The sequence below is a fragment of the Cricetulus griseus genome, chromosome 5 (assembly GCF_003668045.3).
Source record: "Cricetulus griseus strain 17A/GY chromosome 5, alternate assembly CriGri-PICRH-1.0, whole genome shotgun sequence".
Classification (NCBI taxonomy): domain Eukaryota; kingdom Metazoa; phylum Chordata; class Mammalia; order Rodentia; family Cricetidae; genus Cricetulus; species Cricetulus griseus.
In genome coordinates this window covers 464660-483387 of record NC_048598.1, presented here as the reverse complement: position 1 = coordinate 483387, position 18728 = coordinate 464660, and the positions used below count along the sequence as shown (strand labels likewise).

The 18728-nt window shown below is 46.3% G+C and overlaps 1 protein-coding gene across 3 annotated transcripts in view; it reads left to right on the top strand.

Annotated features, from left to right (window-relative positions):
• Positions 1–18519, top strand: part of Plxna2 (plexin A2) — a 196642-nt gene extending 178123 nt beyond the window's left edge. For 2 of the 3 annotated variants that reach the window (XM_027416566.2, XM_027416565.2), the window contains exons 18-32: positions 352–591; positions 1022–1165; positions 1487–1721; positions 3589–3731; positions 4170–4438; positions 6326–6392; positions 6581–6727; positions 7337–7496; positions 7862–7965; positions 11587–11686; positions 12642–12832; positions 13899–14068; positions 16057–16269; positions 16852–17002; positions 18007–18519. In XM_027416566.2, coding sequence (XP_027272367.1) covers positions 352–591; positions 1022–1165; positions 1487–1721; positions 3589–3731; positions 4170–4438; positions 6326–6392; positions 6581–6727; positions 7337–7496; positions 7862–7965; positions 11587–11686; positions 12642–12832; positions 13899–14068; positions 16057–16269; positions 16852–17002; positions 18007–18102 — 2430 coding nt within the window. In that variant the 3' untranslated portion in view covers positions 18103–18519. Of the gene's footprint in view, positions 1–351; positions 592–1021; positions 1166–1486; positions 1722–3588; positions 3732–4169; positions 4439–4532; positions 4686–6325; positions 6393–6580; positions 6728–7336; positions 7497–7861; positions 7966–11586; positions 11687–12641; positions 12833–13898; positions 14069–16056; positions 16270–16851; positions 17003–18006 lie in introns of those variants that run through there. The other variant, XM_027416567.2, reaches the window with a different exon arrangement.
• The last annotated feature ends 209 nt before the right edge of the window (positions 18520–18728 follow it).

The window sequence follows — 18728 nt, the reverse complement described above, 5'->3', positions numbered from 1 at the left end:
CACAGACTTTCCAGAACATCTGGTCCTTCCCATTCATGCATTTCACAGTATTGTGCCCTATGCTGCTTCAGGCTCTCTGTGGACTAGCTTATAATGCTTGTTTAATTAATCCAGAGCTGTCCCTCGAGACTACTTCATTCTGTGCACCAGACTCTCAGCCCAGTGTCTGCCAGAAAACAGGTGCTCACCGCAGTGTTAATGAATAAATGAGTGGGGTTAAAGGCATCCTCACCACATTGGTCTGGAAGGACTCACATCTAGTGAAGGAAGTCGAGCAAACAGAGGGTAAGAGGAGATGAGAGACCCACCTTCACCCACCTGGTGCTCAGAATGATGCTTTCTGCCTCCTAGGTGTGTACAGTGGTAAACACAACCACCCTCACCTGTCTGGCACCTTCTCTGACCAGTGACTACCGTCCAGGCCTGGACACGGTGGAACGGCCAGATGAGTTTGGATTTCTCTTTAACAATGTCCAGTCCCTACTCATCTATAATGACACCAAGTTCATCTACTACCCCAACCCAACTTTTGAACTGCTCAGCCCCACTGGGATCTTGGATCAGAAGCCAGGCTCACCCATCATCCTGAAGGTAAGAACACCAATGGAGAGGAGGGGCCTGGATAGTAGGGAGAGAGTGCTGTAGGCCCTTCCCGATTTAGGAGGCCAAATCTCCAGGTGGTAGCATCCAGTTTTGTTGCACCCCACCCTTAAATCCCATGTGACCTCCTTCCATCTTTATTTGTCCAGTTTTGTTTCTCCTCTTCCTTTCCTCCTTCCCCAAACATCCCCCACTGCATTTTTCACTTTTCTTTGCTTTTTTGTTGTTGTTGTTTTTGTTTGTTTGTTTGGTCTCCTCTAATCTGTGGCTGGTTGAAGTATCCTTTAAAAACCTAGCATGGAGGCATTTATTGGTTTTTGCTTTGCTGCCCCACCCTGTCTCCTTTATATCTCTTTAAGTAGGCAATTAATTTCTGCTTGCCTATGCCAATTCTTCTCATTAAGACACCTGTTCTCTACAGGGCAAAAATCTCTGCCCTCCTGCCTCTGGAGGGGCCAAACTCAACTACACAGTAATGATTGGAGAGACGCCTTGTGCAGTCACAGTATCTGAGACACAGCTACTCTGTGAACCTCCCAACCTCACCGGACAACACAAGGTCATGGTAAGTGAACCATCTTCTGTCTCCTTCCTCTGCTCAGCCTTAACATACAAACATGATGAAAGATTCCATTTCATCTCATTACCTGACTCATGACCTCCATATTTCCTCATCTCCATGTCCTACACCAAAAAAGATAGCAGTTGGGAACACATAAATAGCAAGACAGATGCCAAGGTAGAAACTGTGTAGTATCCAAATATGAACTGTAATGTTAGAGTCTATCCTGTCATTCTTCACACTGTAATACTGTAGAATAATGACAGCATGCTGGGGCTTTACACCTGTGTGCACTGTATATGTGTCTGTATGTACAATGCACAGGTTCACGTGGGCGGGATGGTGTTCTCACCTGGCTCGGTGAGTGTCATCTCCGACAGCTTGCTGACCCTGCCAGCCATCATCAGCATTGCAGCTGGTGGAAGCCTCCTCCTTATCATCGTCATCATTGTCCTCATCGCTTATAAACGAAAGTCTAGGGAAAATGACCTCACACTCAAGCGGCTCCAAATGCAGATGGACAACCTGGAGTCCAGGGTAGCACTGGAGTGCAAGGAAGGTGAGTACAAGTATATCCTCACTTCCTTTTTCACTAATCTCAATACCCTCCTGACTTTATTCCGATCCTTTCCCCACAAGCCTTTATATTCTATTCTTTCCCAGGAGCTTCCCCTGTCCCCAGGGTTAGAGCAGACCTAGGGGGAGACTCACGAGTGAGGAAACGGGTCCATTGACATCATTCACTGTCCCCACTCTACCCCAATTCAACCTGCCCCACCCCCTCAGGACTACTGTGCCATCACAGTCGAGTTTGCCAGGCCTTACTGTCTCAGACCAGATTCTTTATTTGCCAGTGTCTATCCCTTTGCTAATATTCACAGAGATACCTTTACACTATATGGAAGCCACAGCAGGGAAAGTAGGAGAGCCCCACCTCTGTCCTGGCCCATCATCTCCAAGGATTTGTTTTCTATCACTATTGTAGACTAAATGTTCCAAAGGCCATGCTTGCTGGCAGCCTTGGGTATGAATATGTGTAGGAGTGGAGATTGTGTTTTCTCTCATCTCCCACGCAGACACATCCACAGAGTGACAAGTATACCTGGCATTCTTTCGGGCTGAGGACCTGGCAGGCTGTCTGGGTAAACATCTCAATTAGGAATCAAAACATTTTTTTTTTCTTTTGCTGCATGTGGCTTTTCACTAGCAAGCAACTGTTGGACAATGGGGAAAAATTGTACTGGAAGAGTTGGCTCAGAACCTTCCTGTTAGGGAGAGATCTTACTAGGTACCTGGGGCACTGACCATGTTTGTTTGGGCATGGCCACAGGTGCATGGGGGCGGGGCATGTGGGATATAGGCCTGGGGAGAGGAATTGCCCAACCTGGGAAGCCAGGGAGACACTTGGGAGCCCTTCACTGCCTGGACTGTGGGATGAGCATTTGATAGCCAAGGCTCTTCAGGGTTTTTACTTCTCAGTCATCTTCTTGCCAGGGGAAAAGGATCAGTTTGCTTATTCTGACCTTTGCTGAACTCCAGCAGTTCTCCTCTTGCCTCTGACACCTACAAAGGGCCTAAATCATGATGTTCTCTTCTCTATATTTTAGCCACCTCTACAAAGGTAGAAGTAAAAAAAAAAATTACAGATAAGCATAGAAGACCCTAACCCTAACCCTAACCCAGATTCCATGTGCTATCACAAATCCTAGGAGGTAATCACTTAGTAAAAAGAAAAGAGGCAGGCTGGGAGACAGCTCAGTCACATGCATGAAGACCTGATAATGATTCCTGTAGCCCACATAAAAATATGGCAGGCATGTGGTGTGTGCTTATAATTCCAGCTCAGAAAGCAGAAACGGGAGGGTCTCCAGCTAATGAAACCCTGTCTCAAAGGAAGTGGACAGTGTCTCTGAAGATGTCACATATCTGTTCACCTGCGCGCGCGCGCACACACACACACACACACACACACACACACACACACACACACACACACACACAATTTTTTAACAGTTATTTTGTCTCAGCTTGGAAATTTTCTGTGTACGATTAGTCAGTTCTGTTGCTAGTAGGCCTATGCTGAGGCTGCATAGTGGTTAAAGTACATAGCCAAGTAAAGATGGAGATCCAGAGTCCCATGATCCCCTTAAAGCACACCCCCAACCCCTGAGATCTTCCCCAGGTTCCACCTCTTCAAACTTTTACTGCACCTCCCCAACCCCCAGTTGGGGACTGTGTCTTTGGGAGAGCCTTAAAATACTATAGGAAGTAACCTACAGCATCAGCCTAGAACCCTTTTCTTCTCACAGCCCTCTAACCTGCTGCCTCTGTGCCTAGCTTCCCTCCTCCTGCAGACAAGGCTTTTCCTCTGCCCTCTCCCCTGGCCTGAGCACCTTCTGAGCTTCCATCTTCACTCACTCTCACAGCTTTTGCGGAGCTTCAGACAGACATCAATGAGTTAACCAGTGACCTGGACCGATCAGGAATCCCTTACCTGGACTATCGCACCTATGCCATGCGAGTTCTGTTCCCAGGCATCGAGGACCACCCTGTTCTGCGGGAGCTGGAGGTACTGCCTGTCTTCTTATAATGCAGGCAAGGGGTTCACAGGAAATCCAAGGGGCGAGAGTAGGTTTTTTGAGGGGAAAGGGCCAGTAGTTTTAACACTATCACAGCAGTAGGATAACCAGAAAAGGTCTCATTGTTTGCCATTTTCTGATTAATGGCTGAATCCATTAAAATTTTGCCTAATTCTAGCATGGATTTAAGAAGGCTCTAAAAATGATTCTGAGCTTATTTGTACATTTTGTTGGTTTATTACTCGGAGAATGAGTCAAGGCAGAGGAAATAGATGTGAAATAAATAAGCAGGAGAAGTCAGAGTTGGGGGATAAAATGACTGCAGCTCTCATGAAGAGGGTCTATAAGCAGGCATCATCACCACCAAGTCTTAAGGGCCTGGTGGACATCCAGAATCTGTCCCCTGAAGGTCACCCTGCATACCCCAGGTACAGGGAAATGGACAGCAGCACGTGGAGAAAGCTCTGAAACTCTTCGCCCAGCTTATCAACAACAAGGTGTTCCTGCTGACGTTCATCCGCACACTGGAACTGCAGCGCAGCTTCTCCATGCGGGATCGTGGCAATGTGGCTTCTCTCATCATGACCGGCCTTCAGGGCCGCCTGGAGTATGCCACAGATGTCCTCAAGCAGCTACTGTCTGATCTCATTGACAAGAACCTGGAGAACAAGAACCACCCCAAACTTCTTCTCCGCAGGTCTGACCCAAAGCAGGGGAAAGGCAGCTATAGACAGGATGTCTTGTCAGATAAGTCCTGGATATCCTCATCCCCAGAAATGGCTTTCATGCAGGACTGCTTGTGCCCTCATGTCAGCGCAGTATGGAATGTGATCTTCTACTGGTCCTGGGAAATCAGGTGGCTTCCAACCCAAGTGCATAGCCCTGTCTGGGACTCAACATGAACCCTCGTCCTCCTCTCACTTGTCTCTGTGACCTCCCACCAGGGAAGCTGCCTTTTTGTGGTTTGATTTCCTCATAAACAAGATAAGCGTAATAGTTGTCTCTTAGTCTATGTCCCTCCCTCTGCTTCTAGAGTTGTGTGCCCCAGCATGGTAGCCACTATTAACAAAAATGAAATGTATGCTTCAATTTCTCCATCTCACTGGTCACATTCCCATTGTCCAGACACCCTGTATTTGGTGGCCACCATATTGGACAGCACAGGCAAACCATTACCCATCATCATACTTAGATCTGATAGACATGGTAGGCTAGAGATTAGGTGCAAATTTGGGTCCCAGATTCCAGGCTTGGAATTGCTAGCATACACCAACTACCTCAGTTGCCACTTTTCTAGCAGGGCACAGATTTAGAGACCCTCTGTCTCCTGCACCCACCCTCAGTTGAGGTCATAGGGAGCCAAGCACAGATCTAGGGGGGCTCTGGGCAGCAGGGGTTGCATCTGTCACCCACACTCAGGCTTTTTTTTTTTTTTCCTGTACCTTTGCTCATAGGTCTTGGGTTTTCAGGTCTCACATGTGGTGGCTTTGTTTTATAAGCACTGAGCCCCCATCCTGCCAGTCTGAGCATTGGAAACTTTCATTAAGACCTGTTGTATTTAAATTAGAGCTAATCTCAAACACAATGCTGGGAGAGAGTGCTGGGAGGACCCAGAGAGAAAGCTGCAATTTCTCATGCCATTGTCACTCTCTACCAGCCCTGATTGCTAAGCAGTCCTAGCAAATGCCTGGGGTTTACTTCAGCCAGAGGGTATAATTTGCACTGAGTGTGGGGATTTAAAATACCCCTTGGCATCCCCATCACAGTGCTTTGCTTTGTTTCTTCCCAAGGTCCCAGGCCTGCAGCCTGGGATGGGGGAGGGGAAGGAGGTGGTGCTTATAGAAACAGATCTCCCTGTTGGCTAAACTCTTAAGCCTTGCTCTCTACCTGCAGGCCTAGAGAGCACAGGAACCACAGTACTAATCATTCATATTTACACAGTGTTTTACTATGAAGCCAGATGTTATCATTTGCATTTTAAATATATTAACCCATTCAAGGCTAACAATTGAAAGTGTGAATATTATGACTGTGTACATGTAATGGTGGGGTAAATGAACCCAGAGAAGCCAAATGATTTGCCCAAGGTTATACAGCCAGTAAATAATATAGTCTTGTTTTGAACAGTGTGGCAACCTGTGAATATTTGGAGAGGCAGGTACCAGACATGTACCCAGAGTAGTTGAATATACAGAGACCACAGTGGAACAGACTCTCTTCATCACTGTGAAACCAGAGGGAGTAGGGAACTAGTCCTTACAGCCTGTGGAATAAACCTTTCCAACCCACATCAGGTGTCACCAACACAGTTTGTGGTACCACAGAGCCACAAGGATGAAATGTCCTGACATTGTAGAGTCTCAGAAAATTGAATCCTGGGAAATGACCCCCACCCACAGGCAAATTCCCATTAAGTATGGGAAAGAGTTCACTCCTGGCTAGTCCCACTTCCAATTATTGCTGGAGTTTGGTTGGGTTGCCAGGGTCCAGTCTTAGCCCTATGCCCTCTTACACACAGAACAAGCCTAGATTACTGCCAGACCCCTGTGTAATGAGCATTCCCCCACCCCTCTGCCTTCTCCAGGACTGAGTCTGTGGCTGAGAAGATGCTGACCAACTGGTTTGCTTTCCTTCTACACAAGTTCCTGAAGGTAAGAGGGAGGAGGTGAGCAGAGCCAAAGTCAGCCACACACCTGGCCTTGGAAAAAGCATGGAAAACAGGGATTCCTTGGTGTGGCTGCTTTTAAGCAAAACAGGCCTGGGATTCTCTCCCCTGACTACAGAGGCAGTCAGGAAGGTTCAGGCAGGGTCTAAACTCTCTACCCTGATATGCCTACAGGAGTGTGCCGGGGAACCTCTCTTCATGCTGTACTGTGCAATCAAGCAGCAGATGGAGAAAGGACCCATTGATGCTATCACTGGTGAGGCCCGCTACTCCCTGAGTGAGGACAAACTCATCCGGCAGCAGATCGAGTACAAGACCCTGGTGAGAAAGCCAAAAGCCAGGCTCCAGCCCTGGTACCACCTGTGACTGTCCCTACTCTACCTTCTAGCCCATGAGACCATCTACCAAGAAGAGGCTTAGAGACCAATCTGGGGCAATCCAAAGGGCATACCAACTATTTGAATAGCAAGACAGGCCTTTCCCTCATCTTAACTGGTGAGCCAAAATAGCTGCATGTGCCTCAGTTTACCCTAGATGATATTAAGGGAGAAAAAGTTCACTCACCATTAGGGACTACACAATCAGCAAGGAAAGAAAGCAAATGTGCTAGTCTCTAGTGTAAAAGCTTTGAGGACATGTGAGGCCAGGCCTTGATGCCCATGGATCTATCCTGAACACTCTCAAGTGCCTCACACGAAGATTATCTTCCCCCAACCAGTTTAGGAAGTAGATTCCTTCTTTCTTGAGAAAAGATTAACATCTTGGCTTCAGCTCTCACAGTAGATGGCAGTAAGAAGAGGAGGAACCACATCTCAGGACAGAGAGTCTTATTCTTCTCAGAAGGAGAGCAACCTTGGATTCTGAGACCTCGGCTTCTTCCCCACACTCTTCCCAAGTATGTCCAGCTCACCCTTGACCCCCTACTTGCAGATCCTGAACTGCGTCAACCCTGACAATGAGAACAGCCCAGAAATCCCAGTGAAAGTTCTAAACTGTGACACCATCACTCAAGTCAAGGAGAAGATCCTCGATGCAGTGTATAAGAACGTTCCCTATTCCCAGCGGCCAAGGGCTGTGGACATGGACCTGGGTAGGAAGCCTGTTATTGGAATAGGAGGGCAAGAGAGGAACATGGCTTCCCAGAGAGCTATCAGACTGAGATGGCTAGGGGAAAGGGGTATGAAGTTCTGCCTTGTACATAGTCTCCACTGGAGCATGACTAGGTCCTATAGATGAAGGCCAAGGGAAGTACTCTTCTCCTAGGCTTTGTCCACTCAGATGTGAGTCTCTTACATATTAGCCTTGCCCTGCCCCCCCTTTTGGATGTCTCAAAGCTCTACCACTGACAGCAGCCAATGGGGACAAGGTTACTAGATATCTAGAGGACACACAGACAGGATTACCCTGACTGCCCCTGCCTTTCTTACTACTGCCCATACCATCCTTTCTACCCAGAGTGGCGACAAGGCCGGATTGCCAGAGTGGTGTTGCAGGATGAAGACATTACTACCAAGATAGAGGGTGACTGGAAGCGGCTGAACACACTGATGCATTACCAGGTGAGGACAGGCCCTCTCTGTGGCTTTTATCCCCAAGAATGTCCTCTTTTCTCTCTGTTAGAAGGCCTCTGAAGCCAACAAGGTACTTTCCTCTCTCCATTTTCTACTTCTGTGTGGCTGGAACAGTGATGCTCAGCTGTGGCTGCCCATTAGATTAACTGGGGGAATTTACAAAACTTGGGCTCTCAGAACAGATCTAAATGCCTTGGCATTTCTTTCTTGTGTATCTCTACAGCTATAGACAGGACAATATATTGCAAATGTCTGGCTTCTTCCTAATGCCGTTGGCTCTCTTGCTTGTAGCAGAATAGGGTACAGACTTGCCTTCAGTCCTAAGATCCACAGTATCTAGAAACATTACTTAAGTGCTCTTTCTTTTTACCTGTAAGGGATACCCCAGCAGGTGTATAGATTAGATTCAGCATAGAAAGTGACAAGGAATATGTTTGTGATACTGGAAGACATGGGATGAACAATCACATGTATTCCAGCAAAAGAATATAAGTATCTACTCCACTCTGCTTTCATCCCATGGGAGCCACTCACAGCTTGGGGGTCTCTGTAATATTAAGCACAGGTGGACAGATTGTCATTCAGGAAAAGTGCTAAAATAGAATCCAGAGATGAGAGACACTGAGGAAAATTAAGCCAACCAGAGGAAGTACTTCGGGCTATAAGGCCCATAGGACTGTTTGATTAATAATATCCTCCTATGTGCCTGGCTTACAAAGAGAGGCCTACAGAGGGGCTGACTAGCTAGGCTGAGCTACCATTGACCAGCTACTGGGAGGCCCTGATACTGACCAAATGCCTCAAAGCACAAAAGAATCTGGGGGCACTGCGGACACACCAAAGTACTCCTCCTTGTACATCTTCCATGCTGCACCTAGATCTCAGCTCCAAGTGAGGGAAGATGTCTAGATAAGAACTGAGGCTTTGAAGGTGTATTCTAGCCCAACACCCACTCTGGTGGTGGGATTCAATAATTTCTCCCAACCTTGAGCTATTCATCTACTCACTGGAGCTAACACCTATGACAAGGAAAGGCATGAAGGTAGCTAGAGGAATTAGAAACAAGTGCACAAACTCAGGATTTGCACTTACATACAAGCAGGAGTAATCAAACCACTCTCTGTTAATTCCACACACGTAAACACGCATACACAACCACCTTTATACAGTAAGTACATTCAGAACAACTTTAATGAACCAATTAGAGGTGATTGAGAAAGTGCAAAAGAGATAAAATCTGTGCCACCAAATCTTCTGTTCCTGAAGGACAGGCTTAGGGCCTTTGCTTCCATCCATCTCTGATACCCTAAGGATTGTCCCTGGGTATCCATCCTGTGACTTCCAATAAGAACAGAATACCCCTTTCTTACTGTGCTTCTTCTACAAAACACTTCCAATTCCCCCATGTCATTTACTGTTCATATATTCATTCACTCCTCAAATATTTACTGAGTGCAAGGCCCTTCCCACACTCTAGTTCTGAGTGACAGGGACAGCAGGGAGTCTTCCTTCCTTTGAGAGAGGATGAAGATGGGGTTATTAATCAAAATGGCAACATGAATACTAACACATGCTGAGTGCTCACTGGGCACCAGGTACTTCACTCAGCCTTTATGTGTCTTAATTTCTTTAATAATCATCACAACAGTGATTACCAGACATGATTATTATCCCCAGTAATAAATGAGACAGCCAAGGCCCAGAGAGGCTAAGTCATTTCACTGGTAAGTGGTGGCAGGGCTGAGGTCAGATGCAGCCAGGTATTTTGAGCTTGGATTTATACCACCTACTGGCTGAAAGAGAGAAACAAAATGAGACAAAACAAAACATGGGTGTAGTGGGGAGACAGAGTAAGAGAGAGAGAGAGAGGGGGACAGAGACAGAGAAAGAGTAAGAGAAAGAGAAACAGACACACAGAGTGTGACAGAGAGACAAAAGGAGAAAGGTACCTTTACTAACTTGGAATTAGTCACCTTGTGAATGTCCCTGTTGATGACAACAAACCATAAGTAATGTCATCTGTCCTTTTTGGGAGTATAAACTCCCACCCTTGCCAGGCTTTCAGAATAGCATTCATGGGTGTTGGTGGCGAGAATTCTTCAGAGACAGAGGTAATGTCCCTTACCTCTCCTCAACTATAGATTAGGTGCTGACAGTACAAACAGCTGGCAAATCCAGAGCTTCTCCAACCAGGACGTGAATACTGACACCTCCTGGGAATAATGGTGCACAGGGCTCAGAACCCAAGAGCCTTACCTGCTCTGCCCTCTTGCTACCCTTTCCTGGGGTCAAAGGTCTTTAGAGCCCATGCAGAAGAAAATCATCTTAATTAACAAAGAGAGGGGTAAGAAACAGCCTGGGTTTCTGTAGATTTATAGGGAGGGTAAAATTAAATACCACCACTAAAGCCAGCTATCAGGAAATCTCGTTAGCACTAATGTTCATTTATAGTTTGACTTCTCAACATTTAATTCTTTTTTGGTGAAAGAGAAGAGATGACAATTTAAGACCCAGAAAGATGGTTTTATGGCTGGTGAAGCTATAAATCAAACTTACAAAGTTCATAAAAATTGTTAAAATAAAAAATGGTTTAATAGGAATGTTTTATGGCCCATAACATTATTATAGCTGTTTTATTCCCTCTGCGTTAGGGGTTTAATTGGATCACCATGATTCTGGGGATTCTCCGTTTTTATTAGATGGAGGGCAATCTTAAATCAAGATGGCCCCAAATGTCTTCTCTATGGCTCCTCATTCATCAGCCTCCCCCAACTGCCAGGTGCTAGGCCTGGCACCTTCTCAGAGGACAGAGCAATGTGCCATCTTTCTCCCAGTTTCTCAAGGGCAGATGTCCTTTTGGTGAGACTATTCAAGGTGGCCAACACATAATACAACACAGGCCAGGAGGAAATTTGAGCCAAAGGAAAGATGTGGCTCAGACAAATGTGACTTGTAATTAAATCCCAAATTTGGAAATATAATGAGAATGTGTGCTCAGGAGATGTCCAGGTCTGAAGAAAAGTATCAACTCCTCGGGATATTAATGCTTGAAGCAGTGGCTTAGCCCACCCCTGCTTCTGTTCTTTCATCTATAAAATGGAAATAGTCATCCATAATACAAGACAGTGGGAGTCTGAGTCTAACCCTTCTGTCCAATAGAAATAGAATGCTAGCTACACATGTCATTCTAAATTTTTCATTAGCGCCACTAAAAAAGCAGAAACAGACTGCTGAAATAATGTTAACAATATACTTCATTTAACTCAGCTTAAAAGAATTAGTCCAAGTGCATAATCAATATAAGACTTATTAATGGCATCGTTTATATTCTTTCATTCATACTAACTTTGTGAAATCCTGTGTGTGTGTGTGTGTGTGTGTGTGTGTGTGTGTGTGTGTGTGTGTGTGTGTGTGTTTGTGTGTGTGTGTGTGTGTGAAAACTCAGATGCCTAGTTGAGACTGGCTACATGTCATGTGATCCAGAGACATAAAAGGCATTAATGGTTGTTGTAATATTTCTGAACTTCTATTAACCCCACACTCCATAGAAATATTTAACTTCTCAAGACACCTAAATTCTCCCATGTTCTCCTTTTGTGCCCTTCTTAGGTGTCAGACAGGTCAGTGGTGGCTCTGGTACCCAAGCAGACATCCTCCTACAACATCCCTGCCTCAGCCAGCATCTCCCGGACATCCATTAGCAGATATGGTAAGGAGCCAAAATGCAATTGGGAAACTCCAAGATGTAGGCTTCTGTGATGCTCAGGGACCACCTGCTCCTGCCCATATTAGGAAGCTCCTGTTGCTGCCATTCTTCACACAAAGGTACTGGCTCATCTGTCTCCTTCCAAAGGAATCTCAAGGGCCATGTGTCTTCTTTGAGAAGAGGTAGCAGATAGTACCATAAGCCCTTTCTTTTCTATCTATGCCCAGTAAGGATCTGGAATAGCCTACAACAGGGATGTACCATGATTGGAAGTTCACCTATCTCACTTTATAGCTGTGGCCCTGGTTGAATTAATAATTGTAACTCCTTTCTCAAAAGTGTCTTAGTTTGGTACACAAAATTTAAAAATTTAATCATTCTTTCATTTCCATGATCCAGCCTCTCTTACTTTGTCTGATTTGGTTCAATGTACCTCAAAAGCAATAGACTTCCCACCTGAAAGAAGCTATAGGACTGAAGGCAGTAGTTCCAAAAATGGTTCAGAAAATATATTCCAGGACCCCAAAATAAGTGCCCATTAACTACAAAAGGGAATCATTACAACTTGAGCCCATCTATCTAACTTTCTAGAGTGTGTATGTGCCTCTGTGTGTGTGTGTGTGTGTGTGTGTGTGTGTGTGTGTGTGTGTGTGTGTGTGTGTATTTGACATTTTGCTTGATTATTGTTCATTTCTAAAAACATCGGAAGAGAGGGGACTCCCAAATTCTCATGGGTGTCTGAACTCTTAAAATTTCTAAATCTTCTTTCTAGAAATAGATTGTAGGCTCATCCAACCAAGGATCCCTAAAACCATTCACAAAATATGTTGTACCAAGAGTTCTTTCAAGGTGAAGCATGTTTATTCTGAGAAGATACAGCAGTTGGGTGGGATTCCTAAAGGATGCTTCAAGCAGGGGGTTGGCATTCCTCACTCTGGCCTCCCATACCCTCTTCCAGACTCTTCCTTCAGGTACACAGGCAGCCCAGACAGCCTCCGGTCCAGGGTCCCCATGATCACCCCAGACCTGGAGAGTGGTGTTAAGGTGTGGCATCTGGTGAAGAACCATGACCATGGTGACCAGAAGGAGGGTGACCGGGGCAGCAAAATGGTATCTGAGATCTACTTGACCCGGCTTCTAGCCACCAAGGTAACTCCTGCACTACCCAGGCCAAGCTATTCCCTGTACTTTGGCACAAACCCCCATGCTACAGGTGCTTCCTGCCCACTCTTTTGCTGACCTCCACTATCTCTGCCTTTTATGACTGTTTTCTAGTCCAGTGAGAGAGGAAACAGAAGGGTCCAAATGGACCAGCAATCTAAGGAAAGACTATCCTTCCCAACCCATTGCATCTCAGGCTGAGAGGAGATAAAGGCAGCATACTTTAGCTTTCCCAGGAGAGAACAAACCAAGTCTTCAAGGATGCTTTACCTTAGAGATCAGTCTGGATTCTAAATGCTATCCCCCACTGATCCCACTGCAATGCTACAGGGACTCTAACACAGTTGCTTAAAGCTCTCAGATTTTTCTTCCAGAATGGTCCAGAACAACTCTATCAGATTCATGTCTCCATTTTTGCTTTGTTAAACATTCCTAGTATATCAATAAGAGATAACCAAGAGAGATCAGAGAAAGTCAGGGGTTCTACTAGTCCCCAAAGTGTGTCTGGACCCAGGTCCCCCAGGTCCAGGCTTGTCACTGCCGCTAGAATCCATGAAGCCTGTGGATCAGGGCTGTGCCTGGGTTCTCTTGAAGCTAGACCTGAAGCCTATGCTCCTAACACAAACACCTTTAAGTTGTTCATCCTTCCTGTCAGACCTTCCCACACCCTCCAAGGCCCTACCAGGGTCAGACTCCCTGAGCACCCTCTGTAGACTCTGCTGCCAGCCTGACCCCTCTCACTCATTCTAGAAAATCCTATTTCAGAGCATTTCCTATCCTCCCATCAAATGCTCTGAGCCCATACCTTCAGGGCATGCTGCCACAGATTAGAAGAGAGATTCCTTCTATGGATTCCCAGACTTTTCAGTCCCTCCCAACTCCACAACATCCCATCCAGTACCTACCTCACACCTGCCCCTCCATCTACACATGTCTGCATTTCAAACAGATTTCCAAGGTAGGGTGGATCCAAGACACCATCTGGCATTCCTTCTGCTGCCCTCTAGCACCCACCCACCCACCCACCATCTCACTGCCCCCCTTACTCCCACAGGGTACCCTGCAGAAATTTGTGGACGACTTGTTTGAGACCTTGTTCAGCACTGTGCACCGGGGTAGCGCTCTCCCCTTAGCCATCAAGTACATGTTTGATTTCCTGGATGAGCAGGCAGACAGACACAGTATCCACGACACAGATGTGCGGCACACCTGGAAAAGCAACTGGTAACCCCAGGGGAGCTCAATGGGGGTGCCACCTGGGGAGGCCCAGCACTCTGGGTGTTGGGAACCAGCAGAGACTAGAGATGGGAGGTAGCTGGGTCTCAGCTGGGGCTGGGTGATCTGAGGGTCCTGGAACACAGCACACATAACACATATACACACATACACATCATCCCCAAGGCTGCCAAGTTTTTACCCAAGCAGCATAGCTTTCGGGAAGCAACAGAAAGAACGCATGGTTCTTGTTCAAGACACTTCAGATTAGTGGTGGGAGAAGCAGCCCCTGATAGCCCCTAGCATGAACCCCTACCCCACCCAGACTAGCTTATAGACCAGACAGGGCTTATCTGAGAGCCAGAGTCAAAAGGCTTCCTCTAGGACTGAGCACAAAGAGAGAAGGCATTTGGATTGGGCAGGAAGCCCACACAGCTGTCTAGAGTCAGCAATCCCCAGAAAACAGAGCCGACACAGATGGGCCCAGGCTGTTATTTGGAAATCAAAAGTCCTAGCAACCAGCAAAATACTTTGAAAGAGCCAATGGGGCCTTGAAATAGACCTTCATTCTCTTGGTGTTGTGGCCACTGGGCCACTCTCATCTGCAATGTTTGGTCACAGTGGAGTGACATGGAGAGGTTCAGTGGCAATGGGTGAAGAACATGCAGTAAGCTCTACCAAGGAAGGTCCATGACATCTCCTCAGCTTTGTAGGATGCCCAGCCCAGTACTGAGAATGGCATTTTGGGGACAATCAGGAGAAAGCTCAAGGTTATTCCATTCTCTGTGCCTTCTGGCTAGACTCTAGTAACAGTAATGCGCCCTCCTCCCACAGTGTGATAGTGTGATAAGTCTGAGTCATGCAGCTCACACTTCACGTAGCAAAGGTCCAAAGAAAAGAGCTTAGATGTGCCCAGCACTGCCAGAGGCAGACAGGACAGAAGAACTGTGCCAATGTTTGCTGAGGAAGCTCCTCCCTAGGTCTCAAGAAAGGATTTTAGGTTGAAGCAAAAATTACAGAGGCTTGGGAGGGGACCAACATTGACATTCCCAGCACCTACCATTAGAAAGACACATGGAGATGGTGAAGTCAGTAGAGTGTAAAGAAAAGAATAGGGAGACCTAAGGACAGTATCTTAGACCAGAAGGGCAAGCCCATGACAGAGTTCATGTCACACAGGAATCAGAAGAGTAAAGGCTGGAAGGTAGCTGGAAAAGACAGACTTTGGAAAGACACAAAATAGTGGCTATAGAAGCTGTCCTGGTTTTGAAGGAGTACAATGTGATTAGTGCCTTATGGCCTCAGGAGAAGCAAAGGCTAATTCCCCATTGCCTTTAGATTCCAGAGTCTTAGAAGCAGTTTGCTAACTGCTGTTAAGTTCCTTCTGGGAAAAACTCAGAGCCACCTTGGCCATTTTTTCCTAGAATGCCAAAATGATCTCCTTCCCTCCCCTCTGCCATGCCCAGACACAGAAAGCCCTGAAGGGGACCCCTAAGATAAATCCCCCATGAGGAACCTGTCCTCTGACCCAGACCTAGAAAGTGGCTTAGTGACCCACTGGATCCAGAGGGTAGGTCATGCTTCCACTGAGACATGCTTGGGACTGCTTGCCCACTTCCATACAAAGGCCAGGTGTTTGATGGCTCTGTCTGAAGCCCTAAGAAAATTGTGTTGTTCTCTGTGGTTGACCTTTCCTGGAGCACTGAGGACTTGGAAAAAGCCTGTCAAGAAGAAGCAGAGCCCAGACACAACCTATCTCCCAGCTATTAGGGAGCAGAGCCAATGCTCTGGTATGACAAGACCAAAGTCTCTCTGCTTTCTCCTACAACCAGAAACAGCATAAGCTAAGCAACCAGCCCCTGCTGGGCCAGTTTCTGAGTTTGTTCCCTTCTCTTTTAGAATGGAACATGTGCTCTACCATTCAGCAGTAAGGGAAGAGTAATAGCAAGGGGCAATGCCAAAGTATATTCTTCAGGGTATTCTGCCTTTTTCTACAGCCTCCCTCTGCGTTTCTGGGTGAATGTCATCAAGAACCCTCAGTTTGTATTTGACATCCACAAGGGCAGCATCACAGATGCCTGCCTCTCCGTGGTAGCCCAGACCTTCATGGACTCCTGCTCCACATCAGAGCACCGGCTGGGCAAGGACTCACCTTCCAATAAGTTGCTCTATGCCAAGGATATCCCCAGTTACAAGAACTGGGTAGAAAGGTCAGTAGTTCCCCCAAGACACACACTGTGGGTATCCAAGACACCACTGAAGACCAGGACTGTCCATGACCACTGGAGATCAGGACCTCATACTCCCTATGTTGTAGGAAGGAAGGAGGCTTTGTGTCCTGAGAAGTCTGATAATTATCATCCTAATTAACATTTCCTGAGCATGCAGGAATTACTGTGATAAGGATTTTATACATTGTTTCACTGAAATTTCCAAATGGACAGCTGTAAAATAGCTGCTATGATGATCCCTGTTTTGCTAATGAGGGAATGGAGGCACAGAGAAGCCATGTAGCTTACCCAAGGTCACCAGCTGGCAGGTAGAAGAGCTGAGATGTGAACACAAGGAGTCTTGCCAGAGTCTGGGCTCTTAACGACTCAGGGCACAGTAGCTCTTGGCTGGCTGGAATGACTGCACCTTAGACTCAAACTTCAGCTTGAGGCAGAGACCACACTAGAGAAGAGATGGAAAGCAGGAGCACTTGGGACCCCTGGTTCTTCTGACCTGGGCCAGGGTGGGTATTGGTGGATGCTTGCTGAACCCCCATCATGGGCCTATCCTGTCAATGGCAGATACTATGCAGATATTGCCAAGCTCCCAGCCATTAGTGACCAAGATATGAATGCCTACCTCGCAGAGCAGTCCCGCCTACATGCCACAGAGTTCAATATGCTGAGTGCCCTCAACGAGATCTACTCCTATGTCAGCAAGTACAGTGAGGAGGTAAGATGGGGTCTCAAGGTCAGAGACCAATCCACAGCTTGATGTGGGCCTGAAACAAAAACAGCAGGGGTCACTTATAAAAATCACAATCCATAGTCATAGTCATTGAGCCCCAAATCATCATCTTTTCTTTACAAGACAGCCCAACCTCTCCTACTTCATCAAATTCTTCCCTGTACATTATCTTTTCTCACTCAACTATTCTATAACTAATTTTATTCTTTCCTAAATAATGAATAAAATTATCCATTTATACTCAGGCAGATCCTGTCAATCATTTTGCAGATAGACTGGTGAACTTTGAAATCAACAGAAGTTAACCAGGAAGGTGACAGGAATAGCAAAATAATAGTAGCCCGCACTTAAGTAGCTCTTACATGTGCTTTAAGCACATGAGAGCTCTATGTACATGCATATATTCCTGTATGTGTCTGTAGATGTGTGCTCTGCATGATGATTTTGTGGCATGCCATACATATAGCAGTGGTCCCACCAGAGTAAATGGAGCTGAAAAATTTCCTGTGTGACCTCAGAGCCATCTCAGAACCTCATAGCACCCATGAGTCTATGGCTGTGCTGCATAAATGAGTCTACCAAGCTGCTGGCTGTGCTGCTTACAAAGCTAGGTACAGAGTGTGCTGTTAGTAGTAAATAGCTGTGTAACTAGTACATAAACTGTGTTTACCATGCTACACTTATAAAAGTAGATCCATACATTGCATATGTGTTCTCTTGTATTTGATTCAGTCTCCTGTGTGTGAGTACTCTGGACTGTTTTTCCTGCTGAAAATATCATGTAAGGACTCTTTTCTCACAAAGTGCCCTCGTGGTTAAATAAAGCATGACTATGCATAGACCTATTCACTTAATCATGCCATCTATTTGACATTACATTCCTAAAGGCAGAATGGGATGGTAGAGGGATAAGTGCAGGGTTGCTGACTCCAGAAAATTGTGCCTTTGAAGCTGAGTCTTGAGTCACCTACCTTTGTTTTGACCCTCAGCTCATCGGGGCACTAGAGCAGGATGAGCAGGCCCGGCGGCAACGACTGGCCTACAAGGTGGAGCATCTCATCAATGCCATGTCCATTGAGAGCTGAAAGGAGGACCTCCTGTTCCTGGAAGAGGGACCCATACAAGCTATCACACTGGTGTCTCAAAAGGAAGGACTGGACGAGAGAAGGGTATCAGGCCCCAGAGCTGGCTGCCCGCTGAAACCTCAAGACGGGAGAGGGAAAGGCTCCTCTCTCAATGCCAGCGTGTTTCGTCACAGCCAGTCCCTGTCAGGAGAACTGTGAACACCACCCATCACAGTGTGAGCTCAGAACACCACAGACAAAGGAGAAGGTGGTAGCCCTTCAAGCTGAGAGGCTTGAACCTGATGGTTCTGCCTCTGTGACTGCTGCTTTGCATGAAAACTCATTTGATGTATATTGGGAAATAATGAGAACTTTATTTAATTTTTTAAGAAAAAGGGAAAAACAGAAATAAAACAAAACATAAAGCCTCCCTGTCCAGCCCGTCCAACTTTTGTTTAATCCGATCTCTGTCCCCTTCTCAGTAACATCTCTCCTTCCTTCTGTAGCATCTCTTTCTCAATGTCAGAAAATGCCTGAGAGATGCTAAGAAAAAAAAAAAGTATGCAAATGTTGTCTTCTCCCTTGAACTGAAAGGGAAAGGAGGAGAGGGAGGAAGGAGCACAAGTCTGTACTAAACACTTGGCAAA